The sequence below is a fragment of the Nipponia nippon genome, unplaced genomic scaffold (assembly GCF_047370975.1).
Source record: "Nipponia nippon isolate SJK-2023a ecotype South Korea unplaced genomic scaffold, ASM4737097v1 scaffold_20, whole genome shotgun sequence".
In the NCBI taxonomy this organism is placed as follows: Eukaryota; Metazoa; Chordata; class Aves; order Pelecaniformes; family Threskiornithidae; genus Nipponia; species Nipponia nippon.
In genome coordinates, this window is record NW_028262337.1 from 7,584,499 (window position 1) to 7,598,720 (window position 14,222).

The window sequence follows — 14,222 nt, forward strand, 5'->3', positions numbered from 1 at the left end:
AATCCATGTATTTACAGGTTTGGGTACAGTGTCTTTAGAAAATCATCTGGAAAGAACAAAACCAAACCAAGTACCAGTCTGTTAAAGTAACCTGTAAACAATCCCTCTTGGACATTTTTGCATTGGTACTGTACATCTAGCCACCTGCATCGCTAGAGCTACTTGTTCACAAGTTTGGGTTGCCCTTTGCTTCAGGAGATTGAAAATACTCCACGAGAGGCAAATGGTGTTATAACCGATGGCTGGTTTGAGGACTGAGAGGGAAATGGTAAGGAAGTAAAAGGAAGGGGAGGAGGAGTTCCTCAGATTGTGGGGTTCAGGAGGTGCTGCAGGATAGAAAGAACTGGTTAAGTACAGGTGTTTGCCTGTGGAGAAGACTGGCAAGAAGTGTTCAGCAAATGCTATTCACTATGGAGCAAGACCCCAGCTGGAGGAACAAGCAAGTCTAGAGAAACCTCTTGTATTTATGACATTCTCCTACCAGGAGGAACTAATTTTATTTATTCTCTAAGGCTACTAGTTTATTCAGAAAAGGGAAAGCAGCGACAATATGAGATCTTTTAAGAGCGAAAGAATGTTCCATTCCAAATCTTCAGCGTACAAAGCAGGTCTGCCAGTACAGCCTGGTAGGCGCTGAAGGTCTTTTGACTAGAGACAAATTTGTAGATTTTTTTCCTTCTGTGTAGTAGAGGTGAATACAGTTACCAAGCAGCAGAGGATGCTTGGTGATACATCTCAGCTGCCAGAGTTGAATGAGACCTTTAAACAAAAACATAGTTTGCAAGAAAAGTAGAAATTTCATGCCAGTGGCGTGAAATACAGCCTGATCCCTTTTGCAGCAACGCACTTGGAAGACAGCAACATGCCTTGGGCTGCATTGCCCCCATGAGCAGGCTGTCTTTCATTCTTTGTTCATGCAGCTGTTACCACTACTAAGATGTCAGAATATGCAGAAGTCACCAGTTTCTGGCTGAAAAGCAGCTGCCTTGAACTCCACATAGGGCCACTTTGGCATTTCCTTAATAATAACATTAGGTTCTTCAAGAAAACCTTAGAGATCACTTTCTTAAACCCTGCCTTTCTACGGAGGGAAGGCATGCAGCTCCAATCATTAGAAGGATTAAAAACCTCGTAGAGCTTACAGTCATCACCAGAGCTGGACAAGTAACTACTGCACTACCTGCAGTGAGTAAAATTTCTTCTTTTACATTCCACTTAAAAGTAAACTGTAAAACATGTAGTTGGACCTAGTTGTCGCCACATCGTATGTATCTTGTTCCAGATGCCAGGAGCTGATGCATTTCAAGGTGAACATCTACATGTAGGGATTTCAACTGGTATAAAACATGGCTGGATGTCTTCAGGCATTTTTCATTTTTTAGTTTTGCAGCACAATCCAAATCCATAGATTTCTCTTTTACTAAAAATGATGGAGGGCATTTCTGATACTCTTTAGATGCCATCTGCCTCCTGAGAGCTGCAGGTTCAAAGGGCTTATATCATTTGTTTGCATAAAGAGAACGTTCAAGAACAAGCTAACCCTTGGAAAAATGCAATTTCCTGGTAGATACTGTGGTCTCTGTGTTGGGTAAAATGATTTTGTATTTCCCCTAAAGATCAGAGTACATTACATATTCATGTTCTTATATTTCAGCAGAAAACTTAAATGGTATGTTTGGGGGGGGCAGTTTATAGTGAAGCTAGCTATTTTATAAAATATTTCAGTTCGTCTTGGAGGAGGAGAGAAGATAAGTGTTCTGAGCCTGCCAATGTAATTTAAAAGGAAAAAAGAAAAAAAAAAAGACTTTTAGCTCCCAGTCACTGTTCACAGTATATCAAACAGTAAAGGGGGCTGGGTAGCAGTGGATCCTCAAAGTGAAAACGTAGCCATGTGCAGGTGAGTTGGAAGAGCCTGTGGTGCCATGCAGATTTACAGGCTGTTTGTCATGGGTAGAAGAGCCCAGCACATGTCAGCTTCTCTGCTGCTGTTCAGCGGGTGATAGGAAGCCCTGCAGAACCAGGAGGGTGTCAGGAGGAACCTTTCTAACACTCACTGTACTTAGTTGCAGTGAGCCATGCAGATAAACTGAAGCCAAATTTGGAAGATAGTTATAAAGATCCTGTACATTTCTAATGTGTTTTAAGGATAATTCCTTCTATAAATATGCATGCAATAGTTTCATTAAAATTTGCATTTTGAACCAAGTTGATTATGCTATTCAAATTTGGAACTATTTGGATCTTTCATTTAAATGCCTGTAATGGCAGGAAAACTTCAGTCTCATAACTGCTTCAAACTGCAGTGGCTATGGTAATTGAACCAATAATATTTAGAAATACAATCACAATGTTAAAAAAAAAAGTATATGTTCTAGTGAGAATTGAGAATGAAGTATTTGCTGGTGATAATATTAGAAACAGGAAGGACTTGTTGAAAGAATTCCACAGAACAAACTTGCCAGTATCAAAGCACAAGATGTTTAAGCTAAGAAAACTTGTCTATTTGACCCAATTTTTCTAATGTGCCAATTGACACAAGATTCCTGATTCACATTTTCTTTAGTTTGATCATAGGAACCCTGATTTCAGCGTAAATGTTAGTGGCATGATTTTAATGCATAAAATAGATGCATGCAGATACTTTCAACTTGAAAAATTTTTGTCCTGGTGTGGATTGTATAGAAGATTCTGAATAAGTCACTTCAGTATTTTTTTTTTTTTGTGTTTGCTAATAAGGATCGTTCCTCATGTTTTTTTCAAGATCAACATGGTTATTTTACTAGATCACAACTATACTTTGCCCAGTGAAAGCTGACTAAGAGTGCCTTACTTGAGTCTGACAACCAGATGACAATTATACATCAACATTTAAAATGGACTTGGAGCATTTGGAATTTAGTTACAGCTGCTTTTACCTGACTAAGATAACTTTGTTAAACCAATTACTGGAAAAGATTTTAAGTTAGTAAGTAGCTGTTCACAGTAAGTGAATTACGTTCCTATTTTAATAAATCATTTCATGCTGTTTTAGCAGAGACTGTGATGCAGTCTTCAGATATCACAAAGGTATATGACCTTGTTTCTTAGTAGTGAGGTAATACAAGCACCATAGGAGTAATCCCCTTGAAATCAGTAAGGTCATGGTAGATTTATACAGGCATGTGGTAAACAAGGACAGAATTGAGAGATGTTATAATGAGATTTTGCTATACTGACTGTTGAAAATTTGACCTTGTTACGCTTGGCAATATTTTTATTTGAGTATGGGAGAATTTCCTCCCCCCCCTTCAGTTTGCAAAGTCGTTTATGTGCTGCTTGTGTGTTTTCATGCTGTATAGGTACATGAAGTGTTTTGCCTGTGCTCTATGCATCTGTGAATTTAACTATAGAGGCAAATAAGGACTCATAAAAAGGTGTTAATTTTCATGATATCTCTAAGATAAGGTTTACTTTAAATGCTGTCTTTTTAAATGTTCTTAAATATTCACATACTCGCTACGTCAACTCGTGGCAATATCACAGGTATTTTAATGCCATTCCTAAAATAATGTCATGGTCTTCTACTGAGAGAGAAGTGTACTGGTCTAGTTTCTCCTTAGCTCTTCCATATACTTGTAATCCAGAGAATTCAGCCTTTTTCCTCCTGTATCCCAGTTTAAGTGTGGATATTAGCAGCTTCCTTGTTACATGGTGTTGATTTCAGTTAAGTTGTATTTGTGTTCAAAGTGTTATAAAATTTCATATCACGCTCCTGCTTTTGTTTCTAATACTCTTCACTATCTGCCCTTACAAAAGCACAGAGAAGTCTCGTTAGCAGAATTTGCAAATCATCCTTCTAACAGGAAACATATGCTAGTAGATAAAAAACAGACTTCAGTATTTTTCAGGGCTTTTTTCTTTGTGTTTACTTTGGGAGTTGTTTGTGTTTTCCTCCGAACAATATGGCAAGGTCTACTAACAGCTGTTTTTCTACATACCTGTGGACAAGCCAGTAATGGCACTTGTTTCAACTATTAGCCTCAGCATTTCTCAGTGGAAGCAGCCAAATCCCAGTTCAAGTCATCTTTATTAGTGAATTTCCAGCTTTAACCTGTACCCAACCATGTTTCAGTACAGAGCTTCATGAAGTTGCATCAGCAAGTTGCATGAGCCTTCTCTGAATACACGTCCTGTGTGGGTTTTTTGGCCTGGCAGTAGGATCATGCATCAGATAGTTGCTTCAGTTTATCGGGGGTGGAGGTAAACCTCTAAAACTAGATCACTTTTATTTGCTTTTTTTACCTGTGCAGAGGCAGTAGGCATGATTTTACACCCTTTATGAATGCAGTACATTTATTTTAGCTAACACACCTGGTAGATACCTAGAGTTAACATACAGCTCGCCTAAGCGGTGTTGTGTTTAGTGTCCTCATCACAACACCCAGTTCACCTTTGCTGGCCAGGCAGCCACCAGCTGAGGGTGCGTTGGCCTCCCTTGCTTCTTGGACCATGCAGGTCCTTGACCTTACTGAGCTGTCTTCTGAGTCTCTGGGGCAGGGTTTCCCTCAGAGGTTTTTATGGGTTTTTTTCTCCCCCTGCCTCCCCCCACCCCCTCACCCGTGTTATTTCTCCTGAGTTACTAGTACCATCTCAGTAGCTTTTTTGTAGTTATTATTTTATTTATTTATTTTTCTTGCATGGCTTCGGCTTATGTACTAGCAGTCAAAGTTGCACATCTTTTTCTCCCAGAACTGCACCCTGGGGCCCAGGTACCTAAAGTCAGAGGCATAGCAAGTTACAGGAAGAAATGCAAGTGATAGATAGATACATAGTAGCAAGACCTACATAGAAGGCAACCTAAAAGGTATTTTCCAGGCATTTTCACAGTTGTTGATGAGTGTTACATAATTTCTTTTCCTTTTTGATTCAATACAACAGTGAAACTGAGACACCACACTGCAGTTTTGCTTCAACAACATGATCAAAACATTAAGAACATTTTAAACCAGGGCTGAAATCACAGTTGTAGAAGAACAATTTTGCCACATTTTATTTTACCTACGTAACTGAAAAAATCTGGATTACAAAATTAAGAAAAACAATGGCTGCTTAAAATGTTTTATTCCAACATTGGGTATTGCATTTACCTCTGATTTATCTATTCATCTTTCTACTGTGTTCTTAGGAGATTCTTAAGAATGAAAATTATAGAGAAGAAATGAAACAGAAAATCAAAGAGGTATCTGAAAAGGATAAGCTGCTTCAGGCCAAGGAATACAAGGAGGGACTTGTTGCTGAACCAGTTCATACTCACGTTAAAGGCCATGCATCAGCCCCGTACTATGGAAAGAAAGAGCCTTCGCCAGATCCAGCCAGCACCGCAAGTACCTTTCAGCCAGGCTCCTGGATGCCACCAGGCAGTGGTAGTAGTCATAATAAATAAAGAGTTGTAATGTACAGATATTGCTAATGGACAGATATTTTAACAGATAACATGAAGAGCTGTTATATATAAGCAAGTGTGCAATAAAGTAATATTAAAGCAGTTCAGTGTATTTTTGCGGAACCGTTCAAATAGGCTTAATCATGACAAACTACTGTAAAATGTTTGGGTTTAGTGAAAAACAGGATGTGTTATTAAGTAAGTTTGTTTTCAATAGTTGCTGTTCATCAGTTACTGGTGAAATCATAGGTAGACGGTTTTCTAGTTAACTCAGTTTTCTTAAATAATTCTAAATTGCGTTTTCCTTGAAGGCTCATTTATTTTTAAAATTGTTTTTGATGTAATAAATTTTAGTTAATCAGTACACTTAAATATTCCCAAACCTAGGCGTCAGCGTGAGATAGTTCTTCAGAATGCGCGTTAATTCCCTTGGCAGTGCCAGTGTTCTTCCCTCTGGCAAGTGGATGGAAAAGTTTATTTCATTAACAGGAATCACTATGACACGACACTGACTACACACTGTATTAACCTTAGAGACATTCTTGTAATTAAATTTAAGAAAACAATCAACATATTTGAATAATGTTTGATTTGCAGCCAGCAGTAAGCACAGGATAAAATGAGGCTGAGTTAAACTACATATAAGTACTATAATAGAGGTTAGAAGCACTTGGTAAATTTGCTGGAAAATAACATGGGTCTCGGGACAAGGGACTGTCAGCAGATTATTTGCTTAGAGATGATGTTTGAGAACTTCAAGTCAAAATAAAGACCACACAATTTTTTGAAAAAAAGTATCAAATTTATTTATGCAGTGCATCCTTCATCAGTTCTCCTCCATGTGTTTTAAGCTATGTATGTGTTCCACCTTTGATACCTAGACATTTGACAACACTTGAGACAAAACAGTGGAGACTTAATCCCATGTATTTATAAGATGCCAAAATGTCATATTCTAATAATGCTTGCTTTGACCAACAAAATTGAAAGAGCATCAACAATACTTCAGGTTCACTTTAAGTCATTTCAGTTAGACTTCCCACTTCAAATCCCTCTTTGTGTCCCCCCATAGGTCTCCTCGTTTGAACAATGGTATTATTATAAGGTTTTATTTTTAAACATAATGAAGGACTAGTTGCTAGAAAGCACAACTCTGTGCTGCTGTTTAGAAATATGCTAAGTCTAAAAACCTAATGACTCCCACAAACTCTTTAGAACTAGACTATTAATAAAAATTAGGCTTTGAGAAATTAATCACTTCTGTTAGAAAAACATGAATTGGAATTAAGGTTAAATAATTTTGGCATATTTACAACACAAACCCCACTTGGACTTTTTCCAGCATGCCAGCATTTTCCAGCCTGGAAGGCAGCAGTTTCAAGGGCCATGAGAACAAAAATCCCAAAGATCATAAGATCCTCAATCAAAGGTAGCCGGAAGGTTAGCACGTAGGAAGAACTACTGTCACCACCGTGCACAGCCTGCTCCTGTACTCCCGCAGCCACCTGCTGTAGGTCACCAGGACAGAGCACACTAGGCCACCCGGGCTTTTGGTCTCGCCCCATTTATGGCTATTCTTTGAGGCATAAAAAGTTTCCAAAGGCAGAAAGAAATTAGTTACAGGCGGAGTGTTCAGGTAATCATTAGGGAAAAACAAACAACGCAGCCATGTATGTTGTAGAATATGAGTGGCTTAACACAAATGAAGGTTGTAGAATATGAGTGGCTTAAGACAAATGAAGGTCATAAGAAGAACCAATCCGTTTCCTAGCGATTGGGCTGAATTTAAAGACTGTTGATGGCTGGCAGTTTGGGAAACAGGGTCTTTTTGCAGACAAGCCCCACTATCAAGGGCACACAGCTGAATGAGCAGCAGGGCCCCATGCACTGTCCTTAAAGGAAACCCATAAGGTATGCTACCCAACTCTGAAACTAGCTTCTCTCTACAGCTCGGCTGAAGGTATACCAAAACTTGCCTTTCTGTAACCCAGTTAACCATTCACATTTTCCTCATAATTTGGCAATTTTAAGACACTTGTTAAGTCATAGCTTAGCTAAGGAAAAATAATAATCTACCTCCAGAGCCACCCAAGAGATTAATTTTTTTAATTTACCATGCAAATTTAGAAAAGCAACATGCACTAGAACACAAGTAGTAGATTAAATGATTGTAACAAGTGTCACTTGGGCAAACTTTAACACAAATCATCTCAGCAGAAAAAATACACTGAAGGGATTAAATTTCATACTTCAAGAAATAACAGGATCAAGTATCAAAGGACAGTTACAACACAAAATGTACAAGTGTTTCATTAAAAAAGTGGATTCTTTGCACAAGGAAGGTTTTGGGTTTTTTTTGCCCACTTAATCCTTCTTTGTTCGTTTGGCTTTCGCAATATTCTCTTGGCGTTTCTGTTTCTTCTTTTGCTCTCGCTCCCTGGCCTCAATCATTTTTGCAAGCTTCCATGAAAGCGCTGCACTGATTATGAACAATGGTGTGAGGGCCAAGATCACTGTAGTAAGAAAGCCGTATGGGTCCTTTGCAGCCCACTCCACGATGTATTCAGCCCAAGCCTTAATATCGAACATTTTTTCTGTTTTTCTACTGGGAAAACGCTACGGAATAATAAAAAAATAACTTCTGAATATTCAGAAAAATAAAAGCAGACATACACAGCAATTACCGTGTTAATATAAGTCCATCACTCCTCATTGAAGAGCAAGCTCACTTTTGCTAGTTGAAGTTAAAAAGTGCATAGGATGCGAAAGTAAGCGTAATACAAACTGTTAGCCCTACCTTAAAGCACAGTGTTTACAAAATAATTAGGCATTTCATCCAACACAGCTTCAGATACTACCGCGAAAAAATTGCTACACGGAAAAAAGCGAGGTCCGTGCTGCTTTGGAAGAGGAGCAAAGCGCCTGGTCTGTCTTTCTATAGGTTTTTACTAGGGGGGCGGGGGAGCCGGGGCAGCGCATCACACAGTAAACCGGCAACCCGCGGCAAGTCGAACACAACCTGCGAGCGGTGCCGGCAGCGAGCACGGCGGCGCAGAGGCGCCCGGGCGGGCTCGGGAGGGCCGCAGCCCCCGGCCAGGAGCAGCAGCCGGAGCCGGGCGGCCGCCACCGCACACCGACTGCCCCCTCCCTCCCGCCGCCGTCCCCGCCGACCGCCGCCGCCGCCGCCCTGCCCGCCCCCCGCCCCGCAACGGCCGGCCGCGCGCCCCGCCCCCTCCCAACGGCCGCGCTGCGGGCGTGGCGGCGGCGGCGGCGCTGCCCTCACCTGCGGCGGGGGGGCCCAGCGCCGCCTCGGGCTGCCCCCGGGCGCCTGGAGCGACGGAAGGGTGGCGCCGAGGTCCCTGCGGAGAGAAGACACAGGCCTTGAGGGAAAGGCGCCCGGCGCGGCCCGGCCCCGGCCGCGCTCACCTCCCCCCGCAGCGCAGGTAGCGCCGCTCGGGCGGGGACGGAGGATGGCGGCGGCGGCGGCGGCGGCGGGGCGGGGCGAGGGGGGCCGCGCCGCGCCGCCTCCCCTCGCTTCCCCCCGCCGCCCCCCGCCCCACGGTACCGCTGCCCTGGCGGGCGCCGGCCTGCCGAGCGGAAACAGGAAGGAGGCGCCCGCTCCGCCCATGCCGGCCGGGCGCGGGGGAAAGCGAGTCCGCCCGCCGCGGCTGGCTAGAGCGGCCCCGCCGGCCGCACAACCCCCTCCCTCGGGCGCCGCTCCGCGGGCGGGGCAGCGCCACCCACGTTCACGCGGACCTGGGCGTGGGCGGGGCGGCTCCCCCCTGCCACGCCCCCGGTGGGCCCCGCCCCGCCCCGCCCCGCCCGGGCGGTGCTTGCCGGGGGCAGCCCGGCGGCCGCGGAGGGGTAAGGCCTGCGCGCAGGGTGGTCCCCGGCGCCGCCGCGGCACTGAGGCCCGTGCTTCAGACCGGCTGTAGGTGGGAGAAGGGAGTTCCCCACGCGTGCGGGCGGACTTTCCACCTCGTCAAATAACCCTGCGGGGGCTGGCGGCAGCACGCGGCTGGCACCCCGTGACGCTGGGGCCGGGGCAGGACTGGAAACGGGTGCCCTGGTGCGCCGTGGCGTCACGGCTCTGTCGTCTCCCGTTTTCTGTCCCAATACCGTGCTGCGCAAGCGCGTGGTACGGCCTGGAGGCAGGCCGCGCGTAACTTCCGCCCGCGGCTCGGCGAGGCGCGGCGGGTAGCGGCCGCGGCCTGTGGGAGGTGGCGGCCCTCGCTGCCGGGCTCCCGGTGCCTGGCGGCGGTGCACCGTGCGCTTCCCACAGGTCAGGTGCTGCGCAACGGCTGCTGGCTGCCATCAGAGGTGTGGTGGTGGCGGTGCTCCCTACTGAACTGACCTCAGCAAAAATACTCGCCTGATCTCAGTGTAATCTGAGCGACTGTTAAAGCCTTCAGTATTCTCATACCGAAAATGGCAGGGTTTGAGCTTTTGCTTTATGTGTTGCACCAAGCCTTCCCTTCTCCCTTTGTACACGCGTGCGCACGCACGCACTGGTGTGAATAAAAACTTCATTACGCTTCCCAAGCAAAGTTAAGCATAGATTACGGTATTAGCTTGGTACATGAGAAGATCTTGCAATCACTTAAATTGTATTGATCAAATCAAGAGTTCCTTTCTCTGTAGCATAGCAGCAAATGCCCTAAGAGCATTCCACTTTTGTATGTCTTTTCTTTCTGTGAATATTTACATTATTTAAAGGGCAGCAAACAGGTAAATAGGAAATACACTTTGGCAATGAGAGAGTCACTGACAAGAGATCTGACTAATCTAAAATGCTTTAGATGGAGTATGTTGAATGCAATTTTGTGCTATGTGCAAATTTTCGTTATTTGTGCATTCTTACTCAAAACCTGTCTGTAATGTTCAGGCTCTTGTAATATCTTTTGAAAATAGAATAGAACAGAATAGACTATTTCAATTGGAAGGGACCTACAACAATCATTTAGTCCAACTGCCTGACCAATTCAGGACTGACCAAGTTAAAGCATGCTGTTAAGGGCATTGTCCTAATGCCTCTTAAACTCTGACAGGCTTGGGGCATCAGCCACCTCTCTAGGAAGGCTATTCCAGTGATTGACCTCCCTCTCAGTAAAGAAATGCTCCCTCATGTCCAGTCTAAACCTCCCCTGGTGAAGCTTTGAACCACTCCCATATGTCCTATCACTGGATACCAGGGAGAAGAGATCAGCACCTCCCTCTCCACTTCCCCTCCTCAGGAAGCTGTAGGGACCAACGATGTTGCCCCTCAGGCTCCTTCTCTCCAAACTAGACAAGCCCAGAGTCCTCAGCCGCTCTCATAGGACATGCCTTCCAGCCCTTTCACCAGCTTTGTTGCCCTCCTCTGGATGCATTGAAGGACCTCCACATCCCTCTTAAATTGTGGGGTCCAGAACTGCACACAGTACTCAAGCTGAGGCCACACCAACACTGAATACAGCAGGATAATAATTCCGTCTTTTGACGGGCTGGTTATGCTGTGTTTGATGCACCCCAGGATGTGGTTTGCCCTCTTGGCTGCCAGGGCACACTGCTGACTCGTATTGAGCCTGCTGTCGACCAGCACCCCCAGATCCCTTTCTGCAGGGCTGCTCTCCAGCCACTGCTCTCCCAGTTCACACTTGTGCCCAGCGTTACCCTATCCTAGGTGCAGACGATGACATTGTGTTCTTGTTAAATGTCATGCCATTAATCATTGCCCAGTGCTCCACTCTATCGAGATCCCTCTGCACGGCCTCTTGTCTCTTGAGACAGTCAACATCACCTCCCAGTTTGGTATCATCAGCAAACTTGCTAAAGGTGTGTTCAAGTCCTGCATCCAGATGACTGATCAATACATTGAACAGCACTGGCCCTAGAATTGAGCCCTGAGGAACACCGCTGGTGACCGGTTGCCAGCCAGATGTGGCCCCCTCCACTACAGCCTTTTGAGCCCTGCCCTTCAGCCAGTTCTTCACCCAGTAAACTGTGAACCCACTCATCCCACAGTTGGACAACTTGTCCAGAAGGATGCTGTGAGGCACAGCATCAAAAGCCTTACTAAAATCCAGAAAAACCACATCCACCGCCTTCCCTTCATCCACTAGGTGGGTGACCTTATCATAGAAGGATATCAGAATAGTTAAACAGGACTTTGCTTTGGTCCAGAGGAGGGCTACAAAAATGATGAGAGGGCTGGAACACCTCTCCTATGAGGAAAGGCTGAAAGAGCTGGGGCTGTTCAGCCTGGAGAAGAGAAGGCTGCGGGGAGACCTTATTGCAGCCTTTCAATAATTTAAAGGGGCCTACAAGAAAGATGAGGATAGTCTTTTTAGCAAGGCCTGCTGCAACTTGACAAGGGGTGATGGTTTTAAACTAAAGGAGGGTAGATTTAGACTATACACAAGAAAAAAATTTTCATGATGAAGGTGGTGAAACACTGGCACAGGTTGCCCAGAGAGGTGGTAGATGCCCCATCCCTGGAAACATTCAAGTCCAGGTTGGACGGGGCTCTGAGCAACCTGATCTAGATGAAGATGTCCCTGCCCATTGCAGGGGCCATGGACCAGATGACCTTTAAAGGTGCCTTCCAACCCAAAGCATTCTATGATTCTATGATTTGTGAACCTACATTGACTGTGCCTGATGATTGCATTATTCTTTAAATGCCTTTCAGTAGCACCCAGTATAGTCTTCTCCATAATTGTTCCAGGAACTGAGGTTACACTAACAGGTCTGTAGTTTCCTGGGTCTTCCCTCACGCTTTGTTTGTAAATTGGAATAACATTGGCCAGCTTCCAGTCAGCAGGGGCCTCCCCAGATTCCCAAGGCCTTTGGTACATACCTTTACATGTATCTTTGTACGTGTGTTACTCAGCCATTTACATGACCATTAAAACTCTTAGAGAGGTTATGGGTCCCTGTTTGGTCTGTAATTTGTAAATGTTAGCAAAATACAGCAATTTAGTTTTATTGGGGCTTATATCTTAGTTCTGGGGTGTTGTATTTATTGATATCTTTATAAGATGTTTTTGCATGCTGTGTAGCTAAGTTAAAAGTAGATTGGCTATTACATAAGAATAGCCTATTTCTGGTAAAATTGCGTATCGAGCTAGAGGGGGCTTCAGTTATACTTCTGATGCTTGGATGTCACATTCAGGTACGTATGCCAAAATAAGCACTGACTTAGTCAACAGCCTTATAGAAGCTGCTTAATATCACCACCTTTAGGCCTGTTGCAAGATTAATGTCCAGTTCCAGCCTTTCACATAATAGTAATAGTCTCATCTGCCTGTCTTTCTATGTCTTCTCTGCCTTATTGTTTTAAAAAGTGCCTGATTCATTGTGGCAGGGAAGAAATAAAAAGTGAGGATTTTTAACTCACTTTTCTACAAAAACAGATCTTAAGTAATTGCATTTTCTGGTGTCCTTCTCCCCGTAATGGCTTCTGAAGTTGTTGGCCAGTTATATTGCAAAGTAGTAGAGGTCTCATACATAATAATTCTGCTCCTTTAAGATTTGTGAAAGTAGGCAGCTAGTAGACAAGAGAAGCCCAGGCTACAACCTTGACTGAAAGCTGCAGTGAGTCTGTATTAGGAATGAGGAGATGTTATGGGATTACTACCCAATGGGAAGGCTTCATTTGGGGCTTGCACTCCACAAAATTTCAAATAATTCAATCACAAGGCCACAGGAGATCAGGGTGCTAGTTTTGCTTTTCTGAGTTATTCAGTTGTTGTACTTTGAGTAGTCAAAGAGAGAACAGAAATGCCAGAATTCACTACAACTTGAACAAACCAGCTAAACCCTTAGCATACCATCAGAATACTTTAAAAGACCACATAAAGCATATGTTTATGTTAACTATAATTTTGGCAGTTAACTGCTACTTTGTAAATCTGCACTTTCTTTTACATCTCATCTAGAATTCCTTTAAATGACCCTGTTCTGTTATTTATAGCTATGTATGTGCCTGTGTGTATTTTAAGACAGACACTCTTTAATTTTGTATCTGTCAGTTACAGGCGGATGAGTGAGGGAATTGGAGGGCTTAGGAAGGAGCGGGAAAGGATCCACCGATGAAAGATCACATCGTTTAAAGTGTGAAAGTCACAATTCATACTAAACGTTCTAACAGTTTACCTAGATGTCATTCCAGATATCTAGGCTAGGAAGGAACTTTACTCAGGGTGGACTTAAACTTTTCAGCAACTACATAACCTCAATGGCAGCAGCTACAGAAGTAGCATTAAAATATAATACAGTATGAATTTATGAACCATCAAGTTTGGTAAAATTAAATCACTAGTTAATTTTTTATATATATCTAAACATATATTTGAACAGCATTAAAAGTTCTGTTTCATTGGAATTTCATGAGAGCATGCTGGAGAGGACAAGCATTACAATGTGTTCATTGTCACACTTTCAAAGAGTGAGTGGGCAGAGGAATGGAAACGGCACTCCAAAAATCCAGCAATAATAAAGTAAGATACAATGCAGAGAAATCTGCTGAGAATATAATACAGGCATGGAAAATGGGAGAGTTACTTGCATGAAAGCAAAGCCTGCCTCATGCCAACAGTGACTGAAGAGACTATGAGTATTTGAGTGTGTGTGGTGAAGACAAGCTTTGAGTAAACGTATTCCTTTCACTCAGATGTGTTGACATGTACCAGTGGTCCAGAATCATTCTATATAAGGAAGCTGATAAGTACATCACACAGTGTAATCTCTAACTACCCTTTATCTTTTGTAAATTCTGAGGATAAACTAGTTCTTGAAGCTACTTTTTTTTCTACATGCA

At 43.8% G+C, this 14,222-nt stretch overlaps 2 protein-coding genes across 6 annotated transcripts in view; one reads left to right on the forward strand and one right to left on the reverse strand.

Moving 5' to 3' along the window:
- NDUFAF2 (NADH:ubiquinone oxidoreductase complex assembly factor 2) overlaps positions 1-7,291 on the forward strand; it is a 74,152-nt gene extending 66,861 nt beyond the window's left edge. For all 3 annotated transcript variants that reach the window (XM_087759694.1, XM_087759692.1, XM_087759693.1), the window contains one exon: positions 5,165-7,291. In XM_087759694.1, the coding sequence (XP_087615820.1) occupies positions 5,165-5,422 (258 nt within the window). In that variant the 3' untranslated portion in view covers positions 5,423-7,291. The remainder of the gene's footprint in view (positions 1-5,164) is intronic.
- A 222-nt stretch (positions 7,292-7,513) lies between these two features.
- On the reverse strand, positions 7,514-9,526 carry SMIM15 (small integral membrane protein 15). Of its 3 annotated transcripts, none has more exons than XM_087759697.1 (3): positions 9,401-9,526; positions 8,706-8,781; positions 7,514-8,038 (listed from the first exon to the last, which is right to left on the reverse strand). In XM_087759697.1, the coding sequence occupies exon 3, from the start codon at positions 8,009-8,011 to the stop codon at positions 7,787-7,789; it is 225 nt and encodes a 74-aa protein (XP_087615823.1). In that variant the 5' UTR covers positions 8,012-8,038; positions 8,706-8,781; positions 9,401-9,526; the 3' UTR covers positions 7,514-7,786. The 3 variants fall into 3 exon arrangements, with proteins under 3 accessions (XP_087615823.1, XP_087615821.1, XP_087615822.1); XM_087759695.1 differs by lacking the exon at positions 9,401-9,526 and adding an exon at positions 8,988-9,127; XM_087759696.1 differs by lacking the exon at positions 9,401-9,526 and having other exon boundaries at positions 8,706-8,841.
- Between the last annotated feature and the right edge of the window lie 4,696 nt (positions 9,527-14,222).